Raw genomic sequence first — 11,825 nt, 5'->3', positions numbered from 1 at the left:
AGAGCCTCAATAAGGCAGCTTGCCACTATAGCTGTGCACTCAAAACAACAGCTGGGGTCTCGGTTTCCTCATCTGTAAAACAAGGGGAGAGGATGAAGTCACAGTCTCACAGATTTTCAACTCTTTGTTGCCCTCTCTCAGCTGTTAGTACAGCGCTGAGCTCAGGGCAAGTGCTCAATAATTGCCTGCTAAGCGAGTGTTGTTTTTGATCCGTTTCAGATCCAGGCCGGGTTTTGGGCCTAACCCGCGCAGGCGTTCGGAAGTACCGCTTTACCGCTGGGGGCGGAGCTTCGCGAAGCTCCCGCGCTCCGGGGGCGGGGGCGGAGCTTGCCGCTGGCGGAGGGCGGAACCCACGCGGGGACTTCCCTAGGGCTGAGCTGCGCAGCGGGTGCGGAGGGCGGGTGTTTGGGGGATTGTAGGGGGCTGTGAGGTTGGCTGGGGTGGGCAGGCGGGGTGCCGCTGCCGACCCTTGGTGGCTCCCAGGGCTTGGGACCCTTACCCCGGAGTTAGCCCCAGAGGGGACGAGTGTTGCTGGGAGGCGGAGGGCTGCTTGGCCGCGAGTCCTGCGGTGATAGCGAGCATGCGTGCGTGCGCGTGTTTATCTGAGGCCCAGCGGGGCGGCCAACCCCGGACCCCTCCTCCTTCCGCCAACGCGGGTCGGAAACCGGAGCCCAGAGACGGGGACGCCAGGCCCGGAGCCGATGCGCTCCTACCCGCTGGCCAGGCGCCCCCAGGTCGCGCCCTCTCTTCGTGCCCCCCACCAGAGGGGGCAACTCCGGCCCAAGTCCTGGCCGAGAGGGAGCGCTGTGGAGGCGCGCTGCCTTATGTCTGGACACGTTGGGCGAGTGGTGGGAGTTCCTGAGGCTTGAACGTCAGGGTTTTAAAACACGTGTTTGTCTCTGTCATTTTTACTTTTAGGGTTTTGGCCAAATTGGGCGAGGGCACAAAGTAACCACTTACCCCTTCTCACCGAGGAGGAACGGGGGAAAGGGTAAGTAAGGAATGGTTAGGGGTGGAAGGAGCTAGGACTTTATCCTGAAAGAGAGCGAGACAAAGAGAGAAGGACTAGATCCAGAACTGCCCTTGGATCTTGGGGCCAGATTCTACGTTTTCAGCAGGAACCTAAGGCCCACCTTCAAGGGTCACAGGCTCCAAGTCGAAGAGTTTTTTTTTTTTTCAGGTGTTTCGGAGTCCGTAAGTTGGCTGGGACTTTGACAGCTGGCATAGGTCCCTTTTAGTCACTTGACCTGGCAGAACACTGTCATTACCCTTCACCTCTCGGTAGTTGTCTGTCTTGCAGTTGTCCTGTAGTTGTCTGTCTCAGGCCCCCATCTCTTAGCTAACTTGGACTAATCTCTGAGACTGTGAAATTAAAGCATCATGGCTCTCCTTGATAATAAACAGGAACCCCTCCAAAGATCTTTACATTTTAGAAGGAGACTCCTGTAAAAATCCTTTAGGACTCCAAAGCATAAAGTTAATAACAATGTTACAAGTGTTGAAGTTCTTTTGGGATCTTCTCTTAAGCTCATAGAGAAGGGTATTTTGGGAGGGAGAAATGACCAGACAGGGCCTTTTCTTCTTGACTTTCACTTTGATACCTCCTCACCAGCATTCTCTTCACTTCTGAAACGTTGTCAAACAGCATATTGAAGTCTTTGAAGGTTTGCTGTGATTTTTCAGTGTGGGCTCTTTTAACGGTTCTTCTCTGGAACTTTTCCATGATCTCTCCTCCCCTAGTATTAGTGAAATGAAACACAACTGCTCTCAGAAGTTTGGAAACACCTTATGCATCCTCTGTGTCCCATATAAAGAAATGTTTTGAATTAGTTAAAATTCAGGTAAGCCACAGGCAAAGATTTTGTAAATCACATTCTTGGATACTTACACAGGAAAACTAGAATTGCTCTCCATGGCATGTTGACATTGGCTGCCTGTGTCCTGAACCTGCCTTCTTATTTGTGTGTGCTCAACTGGCAGATGGCCACATAATTTACTATCTGAAAAAAACAGGAAATAGTTGTTTATTGGTGATAGGTTCATTTATTGATTCAATAGATATTTTTTTTTACCAAAGTGCCGAGCACTTTGCCGTGAGTAGGATGGTGAGAATGAGGGGACTGTTGGAGATGGCCATTTGGGGGCAGGCCTTTTACCGGTTTTCTGCGGTTTTTCTGAATAGTTAAGTGTTAATGTAGAAGACCTTCACTGTACTGCTGATAGTGGTGGTGGTGGTGTGGGAGAACAATGTTCTTTTCCTGCCTTACTGATACTTTCAGAAGTAAACATTCAAGGATGACTGACCATGGTGATTTGTGTCCTGTAGTAAAGTTATAGTCATTTTCCAGTGTAATAAATGTATTGAACCAGCATAATAATTAGATGAGGATAATTATTTGAATTGTTCTAGAAAAATGACCTAAGATTAGAAAGCATGGACAATGTTAAGGATGATGCACTTAGGAAAATAAATACTAAAGTAGGCTGTGCACTTGTGTGGGTTTCTTTACATTTAACCTCTTTTTTTGTTGTTTCTTTTAATGTTTAAATTTATTTTTTTAATTTTTATTGGAGTATAGTTGATTTAAAATGTTGTGTTAATTTTTGCTGTACAGCAAAGTGAATCAGTTATACGTATACATATATCCACTTTTTTTTTAGATTCTTTTCCCATATAGGTCATTACAGAGTATTGAGAAGAGTTCCCTGTGCTATACAGTAGGTCCTTATTAGTTATCTGTTTTATATATAGTAGTGTGTATATGTCAGTCCTAATTTTTTTTTGGACCGTGCCGAGTGGCTTGTGGCGTCTTAGTTCGCTGACCAGGGATTGAACCCCAGGGCCCCCGGCAGTGGAAGTGCTGAGTCCTAACCACTGGACTGCCAGGGAATTCCCATAACCTCGTTTTTGTTTTTTTTTTAAATTGAAGTGAAACAAGTTGTCTTTTTTTGGTTACAAAAGTTATATAAGGTAAAAAAAAAAGTTACTTAAAATTAAATCTTGCAAGGTTATAAAAGGTAGAATGTGAGTCTCATCTGAAATCAGTCTCAGACGACCACTGCTGGGTAAAAATGGTAGGTTTCTGCCTTTTACCTCCATATTCTTGGCTATTTACCACTGCTCTTTGTTCCACTCCAAATCCTGTGTGGAAGTAGCATGGCTTTTACAGTCTTTCAGACATGGACGTGAATCCTGGCTCTTATTATGTTAGCTCTGTGACTGTAGGCCAGTTAAAACTTCTTTGCCCCTAACTTCTCATCTATCAAAACAGAACAATGAGTATATTAAAAAGAAAGTGTAAAAACAGTGCCTGGCACACAGATACTATTAACTTCCCTCCCTGTTTCTCTATCGGGTCACCCGCTTTCTTTTGATCTTGCTTGTGATTGTGGAAAGCAATCTAGTACTTACTCTCCTAAAGGTGCTAAGCTTCCTGGGTATTTGCATTTTCACAGGTGATCCCCTGTTCTATCTGATCCTAGAATTTCTAGGACAAGGACTGACACCTGATTCCCTCTATCAGATCATTCCACAGCCCTGCGGAAAGAGTGTCAGCTTGAAAAGTGAAGGGGAAGGGTTTCCATAATGTGTTTAAAAAGCTCTAACACTGTTCCCACAGTGAGAAAGACATACTACCACATTTAGCTGAGTGTTTAGAGTTAGGATTTTTATTTCAGAAATGTCTTTGGTTTATAAGAATTACAATAAAAATGCTGATGCTTCATGTCCAAACTGTCATGATATTGCCAAGTCGTGGGTTTAATATACAGCTAAGCTGTGTATTTAGTGTAGCTAATACTGCTCTGGAAGCCAAGAAAGACAAGTCCACAGACATCTGATTTCACACCAGAAATCTGGTTTCACTTTGCTAAAGACTACATTTTGTCAGTAGATCACAAGCATATCAGCTGTACTGCTGTAGTTTGTGGCATTTCTATCATAAGCTGTGGTCTGTAGGGTTTAGTATGATGTTTTATTCAAATGACAGCACACTGTAAATGAGCACCTGGTCAGATAAGCATATTTCCCATAGGCGTCTTCTAGTGTCATGGTTCTTACAAGTTAACAAGGTGAAATAGTTTCTATCCTTCGTGATTTTTTGTGGAAGAAAATATTCTTAAGGAAAAGCCTCACTTAAGAACTCCTTGTATTCCCCAAATAAATTTTCAAGACCACTTGTTTGTCATGTTGAACAGTGTACTTACAGGAATAAAATAACAAATAGCATTTAGATTTCCAGGCCAGGACCCCAAAGCTTTGCTAACTCATTGTGTGCCTTTGTGTATTAGTGATACTATAGACTGTAACCAACACTTATAATAGTGTTTTGGAGAATAACGTATTCTGAGTTGCAACCTAGAATGGTTGGACCACATCTCTCTCCATTTTGAGGTGGTCAGGGGTGTAGAAATACTCTGGAGAAATATTCCTGGGTTCTTGGGCCAGCTCTGTCATTGCTGTGTGACCTTGGATACAAATTTCCCATCTGTAAAATGGGGTACTAATTATAAATGATTACTGTGAGATTTAGGGAGCATTTTTTTTTTTTTTTGGCCGCACCTCAGAAATGCGGGATCTTAGTTCCCTGACCAGGGATAGAACCCGCACCCCATGCTGTGGAAGCATGGAGTCTTAACCACTGGACTGCAGGGAAGTCCCAGTGAGTGTTCTTAAAGTAGCACAATGTCTGGCACAAAATAGGTTCTCAGTAAATAGCAGTTTCATTTTCTTTCCTCTAGGTCCTGGCCACGAGAACAAAGACTTCCCCTCTCTTATATCCCAGGCTTGTGGCTCCAGCTGAAGGGAATTGCCCACTGAAGCTGGGACTTGGTAGTGGGACTGGGAAGGGGGTATGGAGAATCATGACAAAGGGGAGGAGTGGTGAACTGAGAGAGGAAGGTGCCAGTCTTTTGCTCAGTCCATGGACTCAGGTTGATGAATTACTTGACTCAGAGAAAGAACCCCCTTTATCTCTGACCTTTCTGCTAATCTTTTGTCAGCTGCTCCATTGGAGACTCTTAGCTCCTTATTGCCTGCTTAGTCCAATGACAGATTTTTTCTTTGTCACCTTTGTACTACGTTAATAACCATATACTTCTATTTTTTTTAATGAGTGGGACTTAATAATAGATGTCTGTACTTTCTTAAGATCTGGATTTTTTTTCTATACTTAAAGTCTGGTTGATCTTTTTTCCGTTCATTGGCCTACAGTTCATACATTAATAACTTTTTAAAATTTTCTGTATGCTGTGTGCATTGAACTAGTGCTGAGGATAGAAAGTTGAAAAGTCACTTTCCTTGACCAAGGAGCTTACAGTCTATAGGACAGTGGACATCTTGACCAACAGTCCAAATATTGTGTGCTATTTGCTCTAATGGAGATACCTACACATGCAAAACAAGCCTAGCAGAAGCTCTTGATCCCTGACAGGAATGCCAGAGCAGGGCTTTAGCCGTGGTTGTGTTTGAGCCGAGTCTTGACAGCTGAGTAGGATTGGGCAGGGTGACAAGCAGCACAGAGCATTTCCAGGTGGAGCTAATAACATGAATAGTCATGTGGTACTATGAGAGCATAGTGTGTTCTGGGAACTGTAGGTAGGTCATTATATTAGAGTGTGAAGGGCAAAGTCAGGAGTGAAAGGAGAGGAAAGTAGAAAGCTAGTTCAGGGCGCATTTCCCATCCCATGTGTTGTAGTGAGCCACTGAAGAAATGTGAATGACCTGAAAGATCACCGTGAAAGCAGTGTGCTGGGTAGATTGGGGTACAGTGGGGTGGGGATGTGGTAAGATTGGGGGCCGGAGTGGACAGTGCAATTAGCGTGGGTGATAGGAGGTTGAGAGCACAGACAAAGGCAGAAGTAGTGGGGGTGCTCAGAAGTGAGAATGTTTAGGAGAATATCTAGGAGGAGGGAGAGCTGGCTGGTCTTTGCGACTGTTTGACTGTAAAGGCAATGGGAGAGTGAGGCTGACTCGAATGACTGCCGGCTTTCTGGGTAGTGGGAGGGAAAAGAGAAGAAGCAGTTCTGCGGGGGAAGGTGATAGTTCAGATTTGGACACGTTGTGTTTAACGTGCTTGTGGGGCATGTCATTGGTGAATTGGAGGCATCTAGGGGGCAGTTGATACGGTCTTGGAGCATCACAAGAGCTGGGGAGGCTGGAGATACAGATTTCTGAGTGCTTGCCACATGGAGAGTGGTTGAAGGCATGGGTAAGGATAAAAATGCTCAGAGGAACTGCATAGAAAAGGAAGAGAAAAAGGCTGAAAGTAAGTCCTAGAGGATATTGACATTTTAGGGACAAACCAAGAAAAAGAAAAATGTAAGGATGCTGAAGGAGAGTGACCAGAGAGGCTGGGAGAAAAGAGAAAGCAAAACTTTTTCAGGTTCCAGGCAGAGTGAACTGCCCTGGGTGAAGGGGTAAACAGGAGGGGAGGGAGTGAGGCTAGAGTAGATAGGCCTGGGTTCTTTCTCAGAGCTTCTGGCTTCATTGGTCTTCAGTTCAGAATTTTAAAAGCTCTGTTGAAAATACGAAAATACTATGGTTGCCTGTAATCAGTGTTCTTTGTCACACCTTCTTGTGAATGAAAATCAAGTTGTCCCTTTGTTTGCCTAATCTCTCCCTTTAAAAAAAATTCATACCTGATCTTACCTTCGTGTATCTCATTTTACCCCATTTATCCTATTCTTTCTTGGCCTAGGGTTCCACTGCTGTCTTGCTCTCACCATGTCTGGCCTTTTTGCATACATTATTCGCTAACCTAATCCAGTTGTGGGGGGAGTGGGAGTCCCCTTTCTTTTATGAGAAGTTGAAAAATTTCAGAAACGTGTCTACTAGGAGGCCAAGGGGGAAATAACCATACCAAGCATAAAAAAAACCCCATACAATTCAGCAAATACTTTTTAATATCTACTGTCTATCTTCAAGGCTCTGGATACAAAGATATATAAGATGGGAAGGATGAATAATATAGGGACCCTACCGTTAAGGAGCCCTCAGGCCAGTAAGAGAAATGGATGTGTAAATAAATGCCTTGTGCAGTATGTGCTATTTAGAGGTAGAGTTCAGGGTAAGATGGATGCAGAAAGATGGGTTTCTTTATTTTGTGTGAGCCTGAAGGCTTCATGGAGGGGGTGATGCTTGAGTTAAAGCTTGCAGTGGAGTTAAGGTGTGGGGTGATGGGGTTCAGGGAGAGGAATCGGGGGGATAAAATATTCCTTGGTGGCTCCATGAAAGCAGCAGAATGGGTTTGAGCTTCCCATCTCCTCTTCCTCCTTGTTCTGCTTCGTTTATTGCAAGGTATCTTTGTCTTACGGGATAAGGATGTTTTAGCTAACATGTAGGGATATCCACAGTTTCTCCCTTTGTGGCATAAACTTTCTGTGAATTTATCACCACTGGTTTACTATATATTAGATGGCTAAAACAGACCAAAGCAATTAAATCAGAGTTTCTGGGGGATGATGTCCAGGTATGGGTAATTTTCAAAGTGCCCTAGGCATTCAGAGTAGAGAACCACTGGCTAAAACGTGGCACAGAAGAAAAGTGTCAGGTTTGGAGCTAAAAAATTGTAGGTTCCTTTTAATAACAATGTGTCCTTAGTTAAGTTACATTTACATGCAGATGTGGTTGTAACAGTGAAATGCTCCATTGACTTTCTCTAGGAGGAGACAGGCTAAGAGCCCGCAGCCTTGTCCTGCAAGATGGTAACCGTTTTATGGATCGGGACTTAAGAGTTCACCGTCATGAGCATTTTGATAATATATTTTACTATGTTTGTGTAATGCTAAAAGTTGAAGACTCAAAGCAAAAAAACAAATCCTTAAACAATGAGCAGTGGAACTTTTCTTAGTGTGACGTATTAATTCTGTTTAAAATTACACAAATGTTTATTGTGATTAAGATTGTAAAGTGTATAAATATCCTCAATGTCAATAATGTAATTGTTTAGTATTAACATGCTATAAATATGTTAGGTTTTTATTTTCAAAATCTGTACACTTAAAAAAAAACCAGAATTCTTTCAGAAGATAGTAAAAACCCCAAAAAGTACCATGAAGAGTCACAAATTCAGTTATATTGCAGGTGTCATCATGTCTGTTAAGTATGCGGGGACATGTGCTGTATCTCTGTGCTGTGGAAAGCCTGGTATGTTAGTGCTGGTCGTGTAATCATAGAGAAATGATCATTCTTACGGTATTATAACTTATTTTACTTGAGAAGTGGTGTCATTTAATGACAAGGAAACTGAATCTAAAGCCTAGAGACTGGGTTCCCGACGTGGTTTAAGTGCTCACTCCTACGTGGTAGTAGGTAAGTTAGCCTCTCTAAGCCTTTTATGTAAAATCTGGATGCATTCGTTCTCTGTTGCTTTGTACCATATCGAAAACTTAGTGGCTGAAAACAACGGTAATCGTTTATTATCTCATGGTTGCTATGGGTCTGCAATTCAGGTGGTTCTGGCTCAGGGTCTCGTGAGGTTGTCAATAGATACCAAGTAGAGGTGCAGTTAGTGGAAGGTGTGCCTGGGGCTAAAAGATTCACTTCCATAGTGGCTGGCAAGTCGGTGCTGGTGAGTTGGTTCCTCTCCACGAGCGGCTTTCTACGGGGCTGTCCTCACTCAGGCTTCCCCAGACTGCCATACCAAGAGACCAAGTTCTCTTCAGTGTCCCCCAGCACCTTTACCCTAGCGCTGGGTACTTTGTTGGTGCTTACTTGGTATTTGCTGAACTGAGTTGGATTGCTGGTGAAACTCCAGCCTTTGTGCCTCCCCTGAAACTTTAGATACAGAAGGTTGATTTTTGCTCAGGTGGTGGTGGTGGTGATGGTGGTGACTCCTGCCAGAACCATTCTTAAGCCTGTCTTACGGGTCCCTGTTTTGCCACTGGAGTCCTTAGCATCTCCCAAATGACTCAGGTGTTTGGGTCTGCCAGTGCTTAGCCTGGCCTCATTGATGAACAGAGCAAACAAGCACCCCCCCGCCCCCCAGTCATTCTATGTGACTGTTTCAAGATCTCAGTGAACTCCTGCTCAGTTTGGTAACTCATAGTGTGTTTCAGACATCTGAGATTAAGAATACCTAGAAGATAAAAATGTACGTCTTTCTTCCATGTAATATACCATAAAAATTAAAATTTTGCAATTTTATCCAAAAGTTTATTCTGAGAGCTAGGTCTTTGTAATGGCACTTTGACACACACACTTTTATATATCTTTTTCTTGAAAAATGTTTATAGCATTTATGGTCAACTTTTGAAAAATCATCTTGCTTGTGGCCAGAGGACACATTGTAAACACATTATCAAGGTCTAGTTTTGGAATCATGTTCAGCAAAGACATTTTTTAAAGAAGGGAAATGCTTGTAATATCATGTTTTGTATTTTAGGACAATTTAATTTCATATGATTTTCACATTATGTAGACCAGTAAGTTCAGAGCATCTCAGGATTGTTTTCTCCTTTCTGTGCTCTCTTGTGGATTTTTCTGCAGATTTCCCTCTTTCGGAACTCTTTACCTTCTTAGCCACTACCTGCCTTCTCCATCTGTTGTCTATACTTAATTTTCTCTGTGTCTTTGGACTTAGTCTACCAATGTCACGTTAGATGCTGAGCAGGCTACGAGGGGCAGGGCAGGATTGGGAGGAGCAGTGGGTGTGTAAGGCAGAATCTCTCTGAAGGTTAGGGTTGATGGCCAAGGGTGTTCTTTCCCGAACAGGTACAAGTGGACCTCTGAAGCAATGATTGAACAGATTAGAGTTGCCACAGATCATTTACCTTAATTTTTAAAATATACTTTATTTTTTGGAGTAGTTTTAGGTTTACAGCAAAATTGAGTGGAAGGTACAGAGATTTCCCACATGCTCTCCGCCCCTACACAAGCAGAGCCTCTCCCATTATCAACATTACTTTCCAGAATGGTACATTTATTACAATTGATAAACCTACATTGACACATCATTATGCCGAATGCTCATAGTTTACATTAGGGTTCACTCTTGGTGTGTACGTTCTATGGGTTTGGACAAATGTGTAATGTCATGGATTCACCATTATAGTATCATACAGAGTAGTTTCACTGCCCTAGAGATCCATTGTGTTCTACCCATTCATCCCTCTTTCCTAACCCTTGGCAACCACAGGTATTTTTACTGTCTCCATGGTTTTGCCTTTTCCAGAATATCATGTACTTGGAATATATATATATATATATACACACACACACACATACACACACACATATATGTATGCCTGAATTTTTAGTTTGCCTGTGGTAGCAAATTATTTACTAAGCGTTTTGGTATTTTTCCAAGAGCTTATTTGTTTAATAGTTACTTTAATAAGAGTTTTATTAGTGTCAGATTAAGATACTAAGTAACTATTATTTGGTTTGTTAAGTATTGACAATTTAGTGTTGTTATTATCTAAGAGTAGTTTGAGGCAGTTTATAAACTAATTAGCTTGTGTGTTTTTTTTTTTAAGTGGTAGGTTTCTGCTTTTAAGATTTATTTATTTATTTTTCTTGATTGATTGATTGGTTGCTATGTTGGGTCTTCGTTTCTGTGCTAGGGCTTTCTCTAGTTGTGGCAAGCGGGGGCCACTCTTCATCGCGGCGCGCGGGCCTCTCACTATCGCGGCCTCTCTTGTTGCGGAGCACAGGCTCCAGACGCGCAGGCTCAGTAGTTGTGGCTCACGGGCCTAGTTGCTCCGTGGCATATGGGATCTTCCCAGACCAGGGCTTGAACCTGTGTCCCCTGCATTAGCAGGCAGATTCTCAGCCACTGCGCCACCAGGGAAGCTCCTTAGCTTGTGTTTTTAATGAGTATTTTTTACGGGTAAGAGAAGTACTGTTATCTGAACAAATGGGTTATGAAAACACATTAGAAGATTAATAGTTTGGGGCATATCTGGTGTATATGACTGCATGATGTTAATACTCTAAACATTTTATTAAAACTTTTATTTTGAAATTAAAAAATAGGCATTAAATGTAAATTTCCAGATGTTAAAGTGGTGATGTATAGTGACAAGAATATGGAATGGGGTTATGAAGACTTTTATTCAAGTGCTAGCTCTACTATCAGCTATGTGAACTTGAACTTTTGGTCTTTGAATTTCATTTTCCTTTTGGGAAAATGGAGATAAAGTGTACTTCATTGGTTAATTTTGAGGACTGTGTATGTAAACTTTTTATTTGAAACCTATGTAAATTTTAACTCATTACAAAGAAATGTGAAAAATTATTTGGTTAACGAGTCATACTTGGTTACTGTCTCCAACTTAAATTTTTTTTTTTTTTTAGTTTTGTAGAAGAGTCCTCAAGGGAAATAATGATTTGGGGTTAAGAAGGTAGTACTGCTGAAAAGATGCTTATTTAGCTGTGCCTGGGAGCGGCGGGGGGGGAACTGCATTTTTTTATCTGAATTTGTCTTACTGATTAAGCCTGCTTGTGTCTTCTCATGAAAGGTGTACATTTTGGGATAGTCTGCTTGCGTGCTTGGCTCCTAATCATATTTATTACCTAGCTGTCAGCTTGAAATGTTAGTCCTCATTCCCAAAGCATGAATTATAGTGTCACATTCTGTATAGAGTCAGAGACACATTATTTCCTGTTTATGGTGAGAAAAACCTGGATTCTAAAGCTCTTATGACCAGCCTCTGTGTGGTTGAAGCCACTAGGGCAGGGTAGAGTTTGGTAGAAAGATTCTGGGGGGGAGAGCATAAAAATAGTCCTGTGAAGTTGAAATCCTGAGGCAGTTGGTGTATTGAATATAATCCTAGTTTCCAATCAAAATGTCCCTCTCTTTTATAATACTTAGACCTGTGGTCAG

At 42.3% G+C, this 11,825-nt stretch overlaps 1 protein-coding gene across 7 annotated transcripts in view; it reads left to right on the top strand.

Moving 5' to 3' along the window:
* The first annotated feature begins 294 nt into the window (after nt 1-294).
* Nucleotides 295-11,825, top strand: part of IMMP2L (inner mitochondrial membrane peptidase subunit 2) — a 629,217-nt gene continuing 617,686 nt past the window's right edge. For 3 of the 7 annotated variants that reach the window (XM_082400164.1, XM_082400162.1, XM_082400163.1), the window contains exons 1-2: nt 616-734; nt 919-991. In XM_082400164.1, coding sequence (XP_082256290.1) covers nt 702-734; nt 919-991 — 106 coding nt within the window. In that variant the 5' untranslated portion in view covers nt 616-701. Of the gene's footprint in view, nt 389-555; nt 585-612; nt 735-918; nt 992-11,825 lie in introns of those variants that run through there. The other 4 variants (XM_082400165.1, XM_082400166.1, XM_082400161.1 and 1 more) reach the window with 4 other exon arrangements.

This window comes from Balaenoptera borealis, assembly GCF_965194805.1.
Source record: "Balaenoptera borealis genome assembly, chromosome: 7".
NCBI lineage: Eukaryota > Metazoa > Chordata > Mammalia > Artiodactyla > Balaenopteridae > Balaenoptera > Balaenoptera borealis.
This window is presented reverse-complemented; position numbering and strand designations above follow the sequence as displayed.